The 19,231-nt window shown below is 33.3% G+C and overlaps 1 protein-coding gene across 4 annotated transcripts in view; it reads left to right on the forward strand.

Moving 5' to 3' along the window:
• Positions 1-19,231, forward strand: part of SNX14 (sorting nexin 14) — a 76,330-nt gene that overhangs the window by 45,464 nt on the left and 11,635 nt on the right. For all 4 annotated transcript variants that reach the window (XM_041753966.1, XM_041753967.1, XM_041753965.1 and 1 more), the window contains 5 exons: positions 1,125-1,257; positions 12,495-12,696; positions 13,986-14,069; positions 16,634-16,734; positions 18,798-18,909. In XM_041753966.1, the coding sequence (XP_041609900.1) occupies positions 1,125-1,257; positions 12,495-12,696; positions 13,986-14,069; positions 16,634-16,734; positions 18,798-18,909 (632 nt within the window). The remainder of the gene's footprint in view (positions 1-1,124; positions 1,258-12,494; positions 12,697-13,985; positions 14,070-16,633; positions 16,735-18,797; positions 18,910-19,231) is intronic.

The raw sequence follows: 19,231 nt of genomic DNA on the forward strand, positions 1-19,231 counted from the left end.
ATATATAAAATGCACTTGTCATTAATGTACCAGGTATATTCGAAACTTAATCCATTTTTTTGTTTTTGTAATTATTGCATTATTTCAATAAATAAATTTTGCTTGTAGGAGTAATAGCTATCTGTGAAATTAAGCATCCAAAACAAACTTTTCTGGATTTTAAAATAGTCATTTTTATTTGGTTAGCTGTTGTGTGGGCAGCATTACATAGCATAAGTTTTAAATTGAGTAAAAGTTCATTTTTACTTGTTGAAACTTGAAACATAGGCTGTAACAGGAAATTTTTGCTGCTTTTTGGCTTATTTTTTGTTGTAGTTGCTTTCCAGCTATATCTGCTTTTAGAAACTTACTTTTGAAAAAAAATTACAAAACCAACATTTAATATTTTATGTCAGAGCAGGCTTCCTTAGGCTACATTTGCTTTTTTACTTAGGTTTATAGCTAATCCTCCCCTTGGGCACTTTATTTTCTCTTTTTGTAACTTTGAAGTTAAGTAAGATGCATTTTATACTTCATTCCTCTAAGATGCATTTTATACTTCATTCCTCTTTTATTTCATACTCCTCCTGAGTATTTATGATTATAAAATTAAAATTTGCTTAAAAATATTCAGTTCTAGAGGACAGATTTTTTTTGTTAAGGTCTAAAATGAACTGAGAAGGTCATAATTTTGTATATTTTTTCTGTTACATTATGTTATTTTAGCAGTACAGTTCTAAATGGATACATTGTTTTGAATGTTGGTCTTACCACATTTTTTTTGTTATTCCAAAATATATATGGCAGTGAGAACTATGTGCCACTAGGGGGCTCTCACCTTTTAAACATTTCAGTTCAGTTAATGTTTTAACTAGTAGGTAAATTCTAAACATTTATTAATATTTTAAATAAATAAATATTGTACCATTTGTTCATACCCCCAAATTAAAACTTTAGATGTCATGTCACTTTTGGCTTCTGAGATGTTGAGACTATGTCTATAACTATGACTATGAACTCCAAAAAGTTATGTTAGCTTTACCTTTAGTTTACACTTTTCACAGCTATTTTTATTGTAGTTTAGAATAAACTAGATTGTTGTGATAATTTGCTATGTACTTGATACTTTTTTGTTTAACATTTAGGAGCACACAGAAAAGAGGAGAATCATTTGGAATCAGCAGAATAGGTAGCAAAATTAAAGGAGTATTCAAAAGTACCACAATGGAAGGAGCTATGTTGCCTAATTATGGTTTAACAGAAGGTGAAGATGACTTTGTAAGTAAAATTCTTCAATTTGATGTATGTATAAATTCCGACCTACAGTGTCATAAAAAACTGGACATGCTTCCTTTCTGTTTTCCCTTTCCTTTATTTTACTTATTTCAGATTTCTTTTCTATCCTTTATTTTTTCATTACTTTATAGATTCATAGTGCTAATCTAATTTGTAAAGATCCTGAACACCAGGTTAATTGCCTGTTAAGGCCAGAGTGGTTTCTGTTGAGTTGAGATAGTTATAATAGTCAAATAATTTACCATCTTATGGTTAGAGTTTTACTTTGTAGTTTCATCTCTTTCCAGCCATAGATCCAGGCAAACATTTATTTTCATTGTTTTTGTTTTTGTTTTGTTTTCCACTTTTTAAAAAAAGATTTTATTTATTTATTCATGAGAGACACACACACATACACACAGAGAGAGAGGCAGAGACACAGGCAGAGGGAGAAGCAGGCTCCATGCAGGGAGTCCGACTTTGGGACTGGGACCCCACGATCACTCCCTGGACCAAAGGCAGGTACTAAACCGCTGAGCCACGCAGGCTGCCCCAGGCAAATTGTTGATAAATGTCCTTACCTCTTGCTACTCAAACTGATTGGTGTATCAAAAGCATCAGCATTGCCTGGGAGCTTATTATAGTACAGAATCTCTGGTTCCATTCTAGACCTACTGAATCAGTTTGCATTTTAACAAGATTCTTTATGGACATGTGGAAATCAAATGGCCTGAATATCTCCATTTGCAGTATTGTAATCCTTATTCTGTTTGCCTATAGTTGTTTTCACTTGATTTAAATTTTTTTTCTTTAAACTGGAAAGTAGTAAGGTCAAATATCATGTTTTAACATAAAATAGTTTAATCAATCATAATTTTTTGGAAGTATTTCAGGCAACTTTTAAGAGGTGCAGAATCACCAACACGCAATTCAAAATTGAACAGGTAGGTATGTTAAGTCTGTAAAGCTTGTTTTTGTACTTGTTGATGCTAATCATTCTTGTAATAATACTGTTTTTATTTGTTTTTCTTTGACTCTGTGGTTCCATTGCTGCATAAGTAGACATTTTATTAAGTAATTATAGAGTTGTACTATATACTATATATATATATATATATATATACTATATATATTTTATTAAGTAATTATAGAGTTGTAACCCAAAAATACCTGAAATTCTTTTAGAAAAACTTAACAAGATACACACCATTGCCTTGCTGTTATCATGATTAATATACATTGGTGCTTGATCACCTGCTTTGCTGGAGCCTATAGACCACACCCATAAATGAAATCTGTAGATAACTCAATTTTAGACAGTTTTCTTCCTCCAGAGAGTACATTTTATTAGAGTACATCCTGGTTACAAATTTGGAGAGGTTTTTATCCCTTTTTCTTCTCACTTTCTGTAAATACATGTGTGCAGTTAAATAACTCAAAGACATAAAAGAAGAATTAATGTCTTGATTTGCCTTTACATCATTGTATGTACAAAATGGACACAGGTCACATCTATAAATCCATAGAATAGATATTCAAATTGTTCTCAATACCTTCCTCTTTTTTTTTTTTTTTTTTTTTTTTGAGCAAGAATCTAATATATAAATAAGTTAGGGATGTGGTGCAAAGACAGAAGTAGATAGGTCAGAAACTGGAGTAGTTTTTTAGATAGTACAAAGAAAAATGTTAAAACCGTAGCCATGGGGAGAATATATTGCATTTTTTTTTGCTCTAACCAGAGGATGTAGAAACATTTGAATTTTTTGATTATTGAGTTTATATATTACAATCATGAAACATTGACTTAACAAAAATTCCATCCATGTTGTTTAAAACAACATACTTTACCCAATCCAAATACCTCTTCTTTGATTTGAACACTTTTTAAAGACTTTAATTGAATTTTCCAGCATCATTTGAGAAGCAGGTTGAATTTATTTCTGTTTATAGACAGGATATTTGGAGTGCCATAGTAGGGTATTAAGCTTAATCACTTTCCTGTAGAGGACCATTTAAGGGGAAGTGGTTCTTTGATTCTTATAAGCCTGCCCAGTAGCTAAGTCAGGGTCATAACTTCAGAGATGGAAAGCTTTCTTTGCCACTTTGAGAATGCCTGGTTGTCTTCAACATACTACATTAATTTTGCAGTTTTTAAAATATAAAATAAACAGGAAAAAATGTGGACTCTATTCATTCTGGGTACTGATTATGGTCTTTAAAAGTATGTTTTTCTTTGTATTGACCTGAGTTTAATATTAACTGTCAGTCTTGCCAGGGCTCTGCTTCTGTGATACTTACTCATTTACCTATATAGAATAAATAAAAGATTTATGTAACATTCTTTCACTGAAAATTTAGAGAAGTGTTGCTAATTTGCTAAGTGACTTCAAATATGTATTCATATTTTATATCTACATTCTATTTAATTGTAATTTAAAAGTAATAACTTTAATGCATATTATTGTTAACCTGTTCTGTTTCTTCCATACTCAATGCATAACTTAAAAATATATTTAGGGGTTTTTTTTGTTCACTTTGTTTCTTAGCTTGAAACATATATTTCAGAGTACTCAAACTACAAATGTGTGAAGCACATAATTATATCTAGTATAGACTTGAATTTCATGTTGGAAAACACTTGTTTTCTGTGCCAAGTGTTTGGATAGAGGCTTAGTCTCTGTATACTTTCTATCATATCAAACAAATAGTGTGCCTAAATGAGGGCAAAGAAGTACAAAGTTATTTCTTGACATACTAGTTTAAGAACTTTTTTTAAAATGATCTAGAATTCATACTCTTCCTCCCCCCAAAACAGCCTTGGTACTTCTTTTTCTTTATTATGTTATAAAAATTCTTTACTTTTGCAAAGATGAATGCTATCTAGTCATATAACTTTTAAAGCTTTTAAATCTTGTTTTGTGTTCTAAAGTGAAACTTGTTTAATATCTGGGCTTTCTCTCTCCTTTCCTTATATAATTTCACATATCTGTTACTGCAGAGGTAGCCTAAGTTTGGATGATTTTCGGTAAGTCTTGGGACAGCATGTGATTTTTTTTTTCTGTATAAATTATCTATTTAAGTTCAGAAAGTATACCCAAAACAACCTAAGTACAACAAAAAGGAAACAGTGCTATTACTATTGCCTTTATATCACTTACTTGAGATATCCTTTTTTTTTTATTTTTAAAAAATATTTTATTTTAATTTAATTTAATTAGCATATACTGTATTTATTAGTTTCAGGGATAGAATTTAGTGATTCATCAGTTGCATATAACAGCTGTGCTCATTTCATCAAGTACCCTCTTTAATGTCCATCATGCAGTTACCCATCCCCCTTCCCACCTCCCCTCCAGCAAGCCTTAGTTTGTTTTCTATGATTAAGAGTCTTTTATGGTTTGCCTTCCTCTCTATTTTCATCTTGTTTTTGGGGTATCCTTTTAAAATTAACCTCTAATTTGCCTCTAGATATCTCCTTTTTTGTTTTCTTTCTTTTTAAAACGATTTTATCTATTTTTTGAAGTAGACTCCATGTCCAGTAGGAGTATTTAACTCACAACCCTGAAATCAAGAGTCTCATGCTCTACCAGCTGAGCCAGCCAGGCCCCCCTAGATAGCTCCTTTTTGAAATAGCATGATATATGTCATAAAATAAAAATGTCATTTTAAGATAAAATGAAAAGCTAGTATCTAGCTGTTCAAAGCTGTTGATTCATTTTTTGTTAATTGGTTTTGCTAAATTACTTGTAGAATTACTTGTGTTTAAAGAACTTTTTTTTTTTTTAAACAAGATGTATGCTATTTGTGTATTTCTGGAGATAATCAGAAGTGAGATATTTTTTAAAATGTCAGATTTCGAAAAGCTGAATTTCTTATGATCTAAATTCTAGATATTTTAGTAATATTGTATTGATATTTTTGTAATTGGTTTTAGAAACACTCAGAATTATGTTTATAGTTCTGGATTTAAAAAGAAACCACCGATTGTATGCTTGTTTACATAAAATAATCTTCTAGTTTAAGTACCCTTTTTACTACTAACTATTTATTGAGAGTTTTTCCAGTTTTAACGTAAGTTTGATTTGCTCCTTAGACATATATAAAATGCACTTGTCATTAATGTACCAGGTATATTCGAAACTTAATCCATTTTTTTGTTTTTGTAATTATTGCATTATTTCAATAAATAAATTTTGCTTGTAGGAGTAATAGCTATCTGTGAAATTAAGCATCCAAAACAAACTTTTCTGGATTTTAAAATAGTCATTTTTATTTGGTTAGCTGTTGTGTGGGCAGCATTACATAGCATAAGTTTTAAATTGAGTAAAAGTTCATTTTTACTTGTTGAAACTTGAAACATAGGCTGTAACAGGAAATTTTTGCTGCTTTTTGGCTTATTTTTTGTTGTAGTTGCTTTCCAGCTATATCTGCTTTTAGAAACTTACTTTTGAAAAAAAATTACAAAACCAACATTTAATATTTTATGTCAGAGCAGGCTTCCTTAGGCTACATTTGCTTTTTTACTTAGGTTTATAGCTAATCCTCCCCTTGGGCACTTTATTTTCTCTTTTTGTAACTTTGAAGTTAAGTAAGATGCATTTTATACTTCATTCCTCTAAGATGCATTTTATACTTCATTCCTCTTTTATTTCATACTCCTCCTGAGTATTTATGATTATAAAATTAAAATTTGCTTAAAAATATTCAGTTCTAGAGGACAGATTTTTTTTGTTAAGGTCTAAAATGAACTGAGAAGGTCATAATTTTGTATATTTTTTCTGTTACATTATGTTATTTTAGCAGTACAGTTCTAAATGGATACATTGTTTTGAATGTTGGTCTTACCACATTTTTTTTGTTATTCCAAAATATATATGGCAGTGAGAACTATGTACCACTAGGGGGCTCTCACCTTTTAAACATTTCAGTTCAGTTAATGTTTTAACTAGTAGGTAAATTCTAAACATTTATTAATATTTTAAATAAATAAATATTGTACCATTTGTTCATACCCCCAAATTAAAACTTTAGATGTCATGTCACTTTTGGCTTCTGAGATGTTGAGACTATGTCTATAACTATGACTATGAACTCCAAAAAGTTATGTTAGCTTTACCTTTAGTTTACACTTTTCACAGCTATTTTTATTGTAGTTTAGAATAAACTAGATTGTTGTGATAATTTGCTATGTACTTGATACATTTTTGTTTAACATTTAGGAGCACACAGAAAAGAGGAGAATCATTTGGAATCAGCAGAATAGGTAGCAAAATTAAAGGAGTATTCAAAAGTACCACAATGGAAGGAGCTATGTTGCCTAATTATGGTTTAACAGAAGGTGAAGATGACTTTGTAAGTAAAATTCTTCAATTTGATGTATGTATAAATTCCGACCTACAGTGTCATAAAAAACTGGACATGCTTCCTTTCTGTTTTCCCTTTCCTTTATTTTACTTATTTCAGATTTCTTTTCTATCCTTTATTTTTTCATTACTTTATAGATTCATAGTGCTAATCTAATTTGTAAAGATCCTGAACACCAGGTTAATTGCCTGTTAAGGCCAGAGTGGTTTCTGTTGAGTTGAGATAGTTATAATAGTCAAATAATTTACCATCTTATGGTTAGAGTTTTACTTTGTAGTTTCATCTCTTTCCAGCCATAGATCCAGGCAAACATTTATTTTCATTGTTTTTGTTTTTGTTTTGTTTTCCACTTTTTAAAAAAAGATTTTATTTATTTATTCATGAGAGACACACACACATACACACAGAGAGAGAGGCAGAGACACAGGCAGAGGGAGAAGCAGGCTCCATGCAGGGAGTCCGACTTTGGGACTGGGACCCCACGATCACTCCCTGGACCAAAGGCAGGTACTAAACCGCTGAGCCACGCAGGCTGCCCCAGGCAAATTGTTGATAAATGTCCTTACCTCTTGCTACTCAAACTGATTGGTGTATCAAAAGCATCAGCATTGCCTGGGAGCTTATTATAAGTACAGAATCTCTGGTTCCATTCTAGACCTACTGAATCAGTTTGCATTTTAACAAGATTTCTGGTTAATTTATGTGCACATTATACCCACCATGCAATTTTATTCTGTGATCTTTTGGACATGTTGTCCTTGAAATACCCTTCCTTTATTTATGTAGAAAATTTATACTTTCAGAATCCAGCAGCTTCCCATAGACCCTTATCTGGGTCCCCAAGTAGAATTGAATATTTCCTCCTTTGTGCCCCTTCTTAGATCATATGTTAAAGCATGCACCAAAAGTTATATTTGAAATGATGTTTATGATTGTTTTCCTTACTGGTTAGTTCCATAAGGATAGATATTGTCTCATTTGTACTTTTTACTTATTGAACAAATCTTTATTGAACAGAGTTCCTGGATCCTTATTTTGCCCTTTAATGAATGAGCAGTGGGGATAAAGTGATGATTAAGATAGAGACTTTGCCCTTAAGAGATTTACTAACCTGGTTATAAAAGATTGAATAGGGTAGTCCTGGTGGCGCAGCAGTTTAGTGCCGCCTGCAGCCTAGGGTGTGATCCTGGAGACCCTGGATCGAGTCCCACATCAGGCTCTCTCTGCATGGTGCCTGCTTCTCCCTCTGCCTGTGTCTCTGCCTCTCTCTCTCTCTCTCTCTCTCTCTCTATCTATCTATCTATCTCTATCTCTCTCTGTATCTCTATGAATAAATAAATAAAAAATCTTAAAAATATAAATAAAAGGTTGAATAATAGTGATTGGATTGGCAATGACTAATAAAAAGGAATGAGGGGAAAAAAATAAAAAGGAATGAGGGAGAGAAGAGTAAATAAACCCATTTTTTTCTTTGTACTTCTTCCTTTTGCCCTCTGTCCCATTGCATGATGAATTTTAAGGAGTTTAAATGATTCTTCATGATTTAAGTGGAAGAAAATCTTAATTATTTTTTTTTCCTTCTTATATATCCAAATATAACATTTTTTTTTCTTTTTATGCCCTTGTCTTTTCTTAAAAGTGTGGGTAAGAAGAAAGACAGTAGACAGAGGATATAGTCATTTTTCAAAATAATATTTATTTGTGTATTAAAAAAATTTAAGCATAGTAAGTCTATAATAAGTCTATAATAAGTCTCAATTTTTTAGTAATATGGAAAAGTGGAACAAATTTAAAATGCCATCCATAATCCTATCACTCAATTGCCATTTCTGTTAACATTTTGGTGATTAAAAAAAAATACCTTTCCTTTCTCATCCACATAGATTAGGCTACATTATGTATACAGTTTGCTATCCTACTCTCCCCACTTAATATTACAATAAAAGCATTTACCCATGTTACTGTGAACTTTCCAAAACAGAATTTTGTTCAGGAAGATGTACATTTTATTTTTTGTTCTGACTGATTACTTGAAAGATAAGTTGGTTTTTGTTTGTTTGTTTGCTTCAGGAATGGGAGGATAGTCTTTAAAAAGGTGAGGGAATTCTGTGTTATAGTGGCCCAAGGAAGAAGAAAATACTTGATTTGGAACTAGAGATAAGTAATAAGGAAAACTATGGGAAGAGAGCAAACTAATCCCTAACCCTCTGAAAAGAAAAGGTAGGGGTGCATAGGCTGTTGATCCAGACTAAGATGATGCCAGTTGTGATTTAGAGGGCACTGTGCTAGTTTTTTTAAGTTTGTTTAAGTAATCTCTACCCCAACATGGGGCTCAAACTCATGACCCCAAGATCAAGAGTCACATATTCTTCCAACTGATTGAACCAGACACCCCAGTACTTGTGCTAGTTCTAAGTTATGGGAACTTGGGAGTCTTCTTTATCTTGTTTAGGAAGTTTAGAGGAAAAGGGAAATTGCCAGTCTCACTTGAAGGTGGTTTGTGATGCAAATTTGGGACCTAGAAAACATTTTCTTTTAGAACCCTCGATGTGATCATTTGGTGGCAGTGCCTCCTTCCTATTGCTCAATTTTATTGTGATTTGGCTTCTTCACAAATGAAATGGGGATGATAGTATCTGACTTACATAATAAGGTTGTTGTGAAAATTAAACAAGTAACATGCACAAAGTGTAGGACAGCACTTAGCATATGGTAAGCGCAGTAAGCACTATAAGAGCATCAATTCTTATAAATGTATGAATGTAAATTATGGATTAGACTGGCATATGTATGCTGGCCTGGAAACCAAAGTCTCCTGCATAAGATTGAGTCTATTTGAAAATGTGTATCTGTCCCAAGTTCAGAAATTATTTGCAAATAAATTGTTGGAATCTATTAATATGTTGGAAGTTATCTCTGTATAGGAAAAGATAAGGAAAAGATAATAATGAGGAACACTAGTATTTCTTAAGGAAATAGGGGGACATCTTTTTGCCTTTTATCCTCTGCCATCCTTACTCTCCATCCTTTCTGTAGAGGGAAGATCTATATGAAAACAAAAAAGTATTTGGTTTTCCTTTTCATAAAATTTTGGTTTATAATATTACTTACTTTCAAATAACATTAAAGGAAGTTCTAAAAATTCTTTAGAGAAATACTGCCTTAGAGATTATTCATTAAACTTTTTTGATATAAATACCATTTAAATGGTAACAGTAACAGTAATACATTTAAAAAATTTGTCCTTTGTTTCATGGATAGTTTTATGTTGCTAAGAATTTTGTTCTCCTATTTTGTTTCTAAAAAATTTTTTATTTTTTTTATTTTTATTTATTTATGATAGTCACAGAGAGACAGAGAGAGAGGCAGAGACATAGGCAGAGGGAGAAACAGGCTCCATGCACCGGGAGCCTGATGTGGGATTCGATCCCGGGTCTCCAGGATCGCGCCCTGGGCCAAAGGCAAGCACCAAACCACTGCGCCACCCAGGGATCCCTCCTATTTTGTTTCTTAGATTGATTTTGGAGAACTTTTTATTTAAGAATTTCTTTCCTTTTTTTTTTTTTTTTAAGTAAATTCTACACCCAACTTAGGGCTTGAATTTGTAACATTTAGTTAGATCAAGAGTCCCATGCTCCACTGACTGAGCCAGCCAGGTGCTCCAAGAATGTCTATTTTTTGGCATTTAGTCAGTTTGTTAAACAAATTTTCTTTCATTTTATGATTGTCTACCCTTCTGATGTCTCATAAACTGAATCCATTGACAAAATTACAGTTGTAATAGCCATAGAAAATGCTACTTGGTATCTCAGGTCCAAGTAGTGGAGCGGGCATTTCCCTCACACATTCTTCTCTCTTTTTCTTTCAGGTATATAAGGAGATAGCCTTATCCCAAAGAAAAGGCAAAACCCAACTCATATCATCTGTCTTTATAGTTTCTTTTTAGGATTTGAAGGCTTTGTTTTCAATAGAGTATTAAGAGGTCCTCCTAAGATCATTAACATTCTTACTAGGGATTATGGAAAGCCATTTTAAGGCAAGAATAGTAAAGGATAATTTCTAAGGGGCTTTGTAGGGGAGTAAAAGAACTCACTTAGAACAGAGGTGACTGCCAGGTGTGGGAAGAAACTAGAACTGAGAGTGAAGGTAGGGCACTAAAATTCTGCAAAGAAGTCTCTCTCTACTACTCATTTGCTCTTAATAGACTATTCAGAATTTTCTTAAGTGCAAACAGTCGTTGATTGTCTTAAAAGAAGTATGTTCAAGATGGATGTGTTTTATCTGTAATATTTTGCCTTCTTTAACATGAATTTGTGATGTCTAGGTGATCAGGTGTTTAAATGTGCTAGTTCAGAGGTTTTCTTCTAATTTAATGAAGTAGAGACAGTTTTTCCTTCTTTCTGTATCTATATTTTTAGAACATGTTTAAAGTTCCTTTTTAAAAATAATTTTTCTTTGAGTAATATTTTAAAATATTATTTTAAACATTTATATTATTAAAATTTTAGAAGCCAGCAGATGAAAAATGAAACTTAGTTCAATGGAGGTGGGTTCCTTTCAGGCCATTTTTCATTTATAATATTACTTCACTGCAGTGAATATACTTGTGCCTTTCCCCACTTTTAAAAAAATTTACTTGGAATACATACTTCATTAGAATACATTCCCAGATGGGAGCCCCAGTGGCCCAGTAGTTTAGTGCCACCTTCAGCCTGGGTGTGATCCTGGAGACCTGGGATCGAGTCCTGCGTCGGGCTCCCTGCATGGAGCCTGCTTCTCCCTCTGCCTGTGTCTCTGCCTCTCTCTCTCTCTCTGTGTCTGTCTTGAATAAATAAATAAAATCTTAAAAAAAAAAAAAAAACATTCCTGGAAATGGAATTACAGATCTTCCTCACCTTATAATGGGCTTACCTTCTGTTAAAACCTATTTTAAGTTGAAAGTAACCTAAGTTGAAATGCATTTGCTTTTTTATCTTATAAAAATTTTTAAAAGATTTTATTTATTTATTTGAAAGAGAGAGAGAGCACACACATGAGCAGGGGGATAGATGAGGCTCCCTTAGGAGGGAGCCTACTGGGCTGAAAATGCATTTAATACACTAGGCTACCAGACATCATAACTTGGCCTAGCCCACTTTAAGCAAGCTCAGAACACTTACATTAGCTTACAGTTGGGCAAAGTCATCTAACACAAGGCCTATTTTATCATAAGGTGTTGAATATCTCATGTAATTTATTGAATACTGTACTGAAAGTGAAGCAGAATGGTTATATGGGTACGAAATGACTAGAGGTATATTGATTGCTTACCTTTGTGATTGAGTGGCTGACTGAGAGCTATGGCTTGCTGCCACCATCTAGCATCACGAGAGAGTATCATACTACATACTGTTAGCCTGGGAAAAGATAAAAACTCAAAATTCAAAGTACAGTTTCTACTGAATGCATATCGCTTTTGCATCTAGTAAAGTTGAACTATCATAAATCAGTGACCATCTGTAGTTAAAACTGTTTTATGACTTTTTCTAAATGCATATTGTCAGAATGAAAAATATCAGTACTTTTTACTTATTACCAAAGTTAAATATTTTCTATATTTGTGTGTTTTCAGTATCTTTAATCTCTGAAGTGCCTATTTTCTCTTTTCTATGCAATTTTCATATCTAGATGTAATAAAACCTGGAGTTGATGTTAGTAACTTGTTATTTTAAATTTTTTCTCTATATTTTTAGTAGAAAATTTGGTGTCACCTAATTTCAAAAGTTTTGTAGAAAATTATGGAATTTATATGGACATATTTTTTATAGTTGTATCTTGTATACTATAGGCCTGAAGGACCTGGAAACACTTAATTTTTCCTAATGATTTTTTTCCAGATTGAAGAAGGTATTGTTGTAATGGAAGATGATTCTCCAGTGGAAGCTGTGAGCACACCTAATACTCCCCGAAACCTTGCTGCGTGGAAAATTAGCATTCCATATGTGGACTTTTTTGAAGATCCTTCCTCTGAAAGGAAAGAGAAAAAGGAGAGAATACCTGTATTCTGTATAGATGTTGAAAGAAATGATAGAAGAGCAGGTAGGAATTTTTATGAATACCTTTCTTAAAAGATGCTAATTAGTCTGTATTTATCAGGAATGATAAATATTTTGCCATTTCTAACTGCACATCTGAAAGGTAAGTGTCTGAACAGAAAGTAGAATGAAACCTTAGGCTTTCCTAGGTTATCTCTAGTACCTTTTTTAGAAATTTGCCTTAATTTAACCATAAAGTTTAAACCAAAAAGTCTTAAAACTTGTATTCTAAGGATTATTTTTCTCAGCCTTTTACTGTCAATATAATGTGCTTTTAGGAAGCCATGACCCATGAGGGATCTCATAAAGTGTATCATTTAAATACTACTTTGATTTTACATATGTAGCAAATTAGCAATTTTCAGCTTTAAAAAACCAAAATTGGGGATGATGAAGATCCTTTAAGACCAGTGTTGAAGAAAAAAACTTCAGTTTGCTCTATAGATTGTGACTGTATCATGTTTTTTTCTAAATGTGATATTTTTGGTTATTGTGGTCTTAGTTGACTTTGTACATTGCATTTCCAAGTCTATGCTAGAATGACATGAGATATCATAGCAGTTAGCATTTTTGGGGAGCTTCTTCTGTGTTGTGCATTCTACAAAAGTGAGTTAGGTGTATTATTTTATTCAACGAGTACAATTTTTATTGTAAGCAACTTAAGGTACAATGAGGTTATTTGTTCAAGTTCACTTAGTAAATGGGGGAACTGGGATTGGAATAGGTGGTCTGACTTGACCCATTCTGTAAAATATTACTTTGTGCTATTCAGTTTTGGTAGCCACTAGCCACGTGCACCAATTAAAATTAAATTAAATTAGCATTTTAGTTCCTTACATAGAATAGCCACATTTCAAATGATCAGTAACTATATGTGGCCAATAGTTACTGTATTAATACAGATTATATAAAACATTTTCAAAATTGCAGAAATTTCTGTTGGGTACTGCTGTTCTGTATTGTCTTAGATCAGGACAATTAGTAAATTTTGAGGGACCTAAAATTAATTGATTTTAAGTTTTTATGAAATACATTGTTTATTTCTGACATTTAAAAAATAATCACTATTATTTTTTGAAATTTCTATCAGCTCTATGATTCTGTTGTAGAAAAATGTATTATTGAGATAACTTAATAGGTAAAATGCATCAGTCTCTTAAATTTAAAATTAAAATATGGGATAAAATATGTTAATGATGTGATGTTAAGAAATAATAAATTATTAAGACTGGAATAGTATCTAATAGTTTATACAATTATTTAGTATTTATTGTGTATTCATCCAATTTACAGTTGGGCATGAGCCTGAACATTGGTCCGTCTATAGAAGATATCTAGAGTTCTATGTACTTGAATCAAAACTAACAGAATTTCATGGTATGTGGCTTTTGTATAAAACATTACATTTTAGCATTAGCTTTTTTATAGAAGCTGTTGAACTAGATTAATTTTTTGATTTTAAGTATTATACCAAGGAAATGTAGCAGTAACATTTGTGTATACTACTATTCATAATAGGAACATACTGTTTTTTATCTTATTTCTGGCTTATATTTTTAAAGTTTTTACAGTGCACATTTATTGCTTTTTAAATAATGTTAATATTTAAAAGGTAGCTATTCTTTAATTGTATTTTTTTTAATTTTTTTTTAAATTATTTATTTATGATAGTCACAGAGAGAGAGAGACTGAGGCAGAGACACAGGCAGAGGGAGAAGCAGGCTCCATGCACCGGGAGCCCGATGTGGGATTCGATCCCGGGTCTCCAGGATCGCGCCCTGGGCCAAAGGCAGGCGCCAAACCACTGCACCACCCAGGGATCCCCCTTTAATTGTATTTTAGAAAAGATTCTCTTTCCAGTTTAATTTTGGTTTATCCTGATGTGGCAGAGATTTTAATTTAAACCAAGCATTTCAGATTGCTTTTGTTCTTTTACCATCTTTCTTGATAAACATGTTTGCTCTGCATCATGGTAAATGTTTTGATTTAGTTCTTAGATATGGAAACAAAACCTGTAGTGTAATATTTCTGTTAAGGATAGATCAAACAAAAGAGGGGAACACTTCTCCTTTTTTAGTTCTTCCCCTTACCTTTCAGTCTCTCTTATCATCCACTTATTTTAGTTAATATCAGCAATATAGTTGCAAAGTATTTACAGTCGTTTTGTATGTAGGTTGATGAGTCTGATTTGTGTATTCTGAATCTTTAATCTGTGAGAGAGAGTGGGAGCGAGTATGAGCGAGCAAGTAGGGCGAGGAGGGGCAGAAGCAGGAGAGAGAGAGATTCTTAAGCAGGCTCCTTGGAGCTCGATCTCACCCTGAGATCTCAGCAGGCTGAGATCAACCCTGAGATCATGACCTGAGCCAAAGAGTCAGATACTTAACCTACTGAGCCACCCAGGCACCCATGAATCTTCATTTTATCGAAGCTTTGTGGAGTATCCTTGATCCAAATTCAGGTTGGTTCTGAATTGAGAAGGACAAGAACCTTTTTACTCTTCTTTAAAATACAAAGTCCCACTCCAGACTGTTTGCTTATATTTTGAATTTGTGTTTGTCTTTAAATGGTTTTCTCTGTCTCTGCCAGTTTTGTGCCATGCCATCCTTATCTCCTCCTTTCTCTGAGAACTTTTTCTTTGGATTTATTTTAGAGATGAGAGACATATAATCCTACATTGATTGGATTCCCAACAGTATTTTCCTTTTTGACATTTAGATTTCTCTCTTAATTTTTTAAAAAGATTTTATTTATTTGTTTATGAGACGCACACACAGAGAGGCTAGGAAGAAGGAGAAGCAGGCCCCCGTAGGGAGCCTGATGTGGGACTTGAGATCCCAGGGCCTCGGGATCATGACCTGAGCCAAAGGCAGACATTGAACAACTGAGCCACCCAGGCATCCCTGGCATTTAAATGTCTAAAGTCAGCCCGATTTGAGGAAGCATGTCCGTGGTTTGTTTTTAAAGATTTATTTATTTCTTTGAAAGAGAGACAGAGATAGAATGAGGGGAAGGACAGAAGGAGAGGGAATCCTGAGCAGGCTTCATGCCCAGTGGGGAGCCCTATACAGGGCTTGATCTCACCACCCTGAGATCATGACCTGAGATGAAACCAAAAGCTGGTTGCTCAACCAACTAAGCCCCATATCCAGGGTTTTTAATTTTTGTTTTGAATCTTATATAGTATTGGCAAAATGCTACCTTTTTTTCTCATGAGAGAGTAGGTATTTTAAAGATTTTGGCTGATAGAATCCCACCAACTTCAAAATAATCTCTTGATTAGTTTTTGAAGCTTTTTTTTTTACTAGTATAGAAGGCTTAAATAAATCTGTGCCAATGAAGAGTTGGTGATATTTTGGGTATCAATAGATCCAGGTTCTTTGGTCTGGACTTCTGACTTGAAGCTCATGGATTTTTGTGGAGATTATTTAATTAGTTATTTTTAAAAGGTTTTATTTATTTACCTGACAGAGCACAAGCAAGGGGAGTGGGAGAGGGAGAGGGAGAAGCAGGCTCCCAGCTGAATAGGGAGCCCAGTGTGGGGCCTCAATCCCAGGACCCCAGGATTATGACCTGAGCCGAAGGCAGATACTTAACTGACTGAGCCACTTACGCGCCCCTTGTCAAGATTATTTAAAAGTTAATGCCACATCTCTATATGGGAACATTGTAAACCTGAATTTGCCTTAGTAAGTTATAAATTAGGTTTTAAAAATAGTGGCAGAATGGACGCCTGGGTGGTTTAGTGGTTTAGCATCTGCCTTAGGCTCAGATTGTGATCCTGTGGTCCCAAGATCGAGTTCCACATTGGGCTCTCTGCATGGAGCCTGCTTCTCCCTCTGCCTCTGCCTCTGTCTCTCTCTCTGTCTCTCATGAATAAATAAATAAAATCTTTAAAAAAATAGTAGCAGAACATGCTAATTACTTTCATATATATATTTCAGGCACATTTCCTGATGCCCAGCTTCCTTCCAAGAGGATCATTGGCCCCAAAAATTATGAATTCTTAAAGTCAAAGAGAGAAGAGTTTCAGGAATATTTACAGGTAAATAGTACCATCTTATTTAAAACATTGCTAATCATAGCATACTCTAATTTGTCTTTTTTTCTCTTGTGTAAATACATTTTGTTTTACAGATATGTGTCAATGTGAATTTCGAAAATTCTTTTAAGAGTGGAAGAGAATTATTGTTAAGGGTATACTTTGTAGGGGCATCTGGGTGGCTTAGTTGGCTAATAAGCATCCAACTCTTGATTTCAGCTCAGGTCATTATCTCAGGATTGTGAGATCAAGCCCTGCATTGGGCTCCACACTCAGCACAGAGCCTGCTTGATATTCTCTCTTTCCCACTGCCCCTCCCCCTCATGTGCTATCTGTCTCTCTCTCAAAAGAAAAAGAGTATACTTTAAAATAAATTGATAACCAGTGAAATACCAGATACTTTCTCAGAAGTAGAAAAATCTTATGTTGGGTTTAGTTTAAAACTTTTGGTGTGGAAAGTTAAAGAAAGAAAAACGTATAAGATGAAATACATTCTAAAAAAAAAAAAAAGATGAAATGCATTCGAAGAATACTGGATAGTTTTTTTTGTTACTCTTGTCTTTTTAAGAAAATTTTATTATTATTTTAAGTAATCTCTACCCACAACATGGGACTTGAACTTAAAACCCCAAGATCAAGAGTTGCATGCTTTACTGACTAAACCAACCAGGCGCCCCTTTTGTCTTGTTTCCTGTTTGATTTTGTGTTTAGCACTTCTGAACTTGTGAACTCCTGTTTTATTCCTTAGTTTTTTTTTCTTTTGCAGTTTGTAGATGTTTTTCCAATTTCTTGGGATCTCCTGATTTTCTACCATTCACTGCTTGCAATTGAAATCTTTTTTTCAGTGTGGGCACAGTGTTATGTAAACAATGTAATTGATATGTTATTTTCATTGTTCAGTTAGCCAAAATCAAATCAGATGCTTAACTAAAATTGATTTAGGTTTCTCTAAAATTAATGACCATCTTTCGTTAATGAAGTGCATAAAACCAAAAAGTAGATACATTTTTTGTTTTATTACATCGCTTTTTTTTGGACATGGGATTTTGTAGATTTTATTAAATGTTAATTCAGTTAAATTTGGATGCCTCCCTGTCAAAAATAAGTACTTTTAAAAAATATTTATTAGCATAAAGGGATATTTATATTTTATTTCTTGTATTTGAACCATTGAGTGCTTCAACCCAGAAAATACTTGTTACATAGTTTTTTGGTCGTGTGAAAATTGAAATATGAATAACTTAACTACTGCAAGGATATTTGAATGTAATATATAGTAGTATTAACCTTTGCCTTTGTTTGTACCATTAACCCATTATTGGAATGAATTAAATCTTTTTAAGAGTTAGAGTACCACATACTAGAAGAGTATTTTCCTGTGATATGGAGCTAAAGGTTGCAGTTACTGGTATTTTTATACAGATTTCTGCTCATAAAGTTTTGAAACTGTTTCAAGTTACAAAACAGAATATTAGGTAAGACTGGGTTAATTTTGGCTTTAAAAAGTCAGTTTATCTTGTAAGAAAATAGTGTTGCAAGAAGAACAGACAACAGATTTTCTAAATTATTTCACATTTCCACATTTAGTTTTCTGCAAAACCCTTTGTGCCAACTTCTTTGAATTATCAAGAACATTTTATGATATTGTAGTACTTGTTTTATAGTTGAGAAATGGAGAAACAATATTAGCTAATATTTAATCTTCTTCCTGTGTATCGTATTGTGCTAAATGCTTCATATAACGACTCTGTAAAGTAAGTAGTATTATCTTCCTGTTACGCATGAGGAAACTAACTCTTGTAATTTAGGAACTTAGTTTCTAGGGACTCCTCACTGGTAAATGGAAGAGCTAGAATTCAGACCCTTTCATGACTGACCATAGAGGCTGAGTTCTTAGCTGCTGTGCAGCAGTATTCTTTCTACAAATGTGGTTTTGTCATTCTGAATGTAAGATAGCTTTTGAGGATTAAAAAATTTTTTGTTTTCGTTCTTATCATTTTAATATAGTTTTGATGATCCTTTTGGATTTTTAAGCTTTTTTTCCCCTTTTTCTTTTTTCATTCAAGAAACTTCTGCAGCATCCAGAACTGAGTAATAGTCAACTTCTGGCTGATTTTCTCTCCCCCAATGGTGGGGAAACACAGTTTCTTGATAAAATACTACCAGATGTAAATCTTGGTAAGTCAGTTTAAAGAATCATATATATGAGGATAAACTGAACATAATCAGTATTTTCAGATTAACGTAGAGGAATAGTTTATATAGTGAAGCCATGTGTCAAATTCTAACAGACTTCTTGAAAACTGTTAGTAGGAACATAAATTGGAAACACAGTTTAGGGGACGCCTGGGTGGCTCAGCGGTTGAGCGTCTGCCTTTGGCTCAGGGCATGATCCCAGATTCCTGGGATCGAGTCCCGCATCGGGCTCCCTGCATGGAGCCTGTTTCTCCCTCTGCCTATGTCTCTCCCTCTGTCTCTCTGTGTCTCTCATGAATAAGTA

The sequence above is a fragment of the Vulpes lagopus genome, chromosome 1 (assembly GCF_018345385.1).
Source record: "Vulpes lagopus strain Blue_001 chromosome 1, ASM1834538v1, whole genome shotgun sequence".
In the NCBI taxonomy this organism is placed as follows: domain Eukaryota; kingdom Metazoa; phylum Chordata; class Mammalia; order Carnivora; family Canidae; genus Vulpes; species Vulpes lagopus.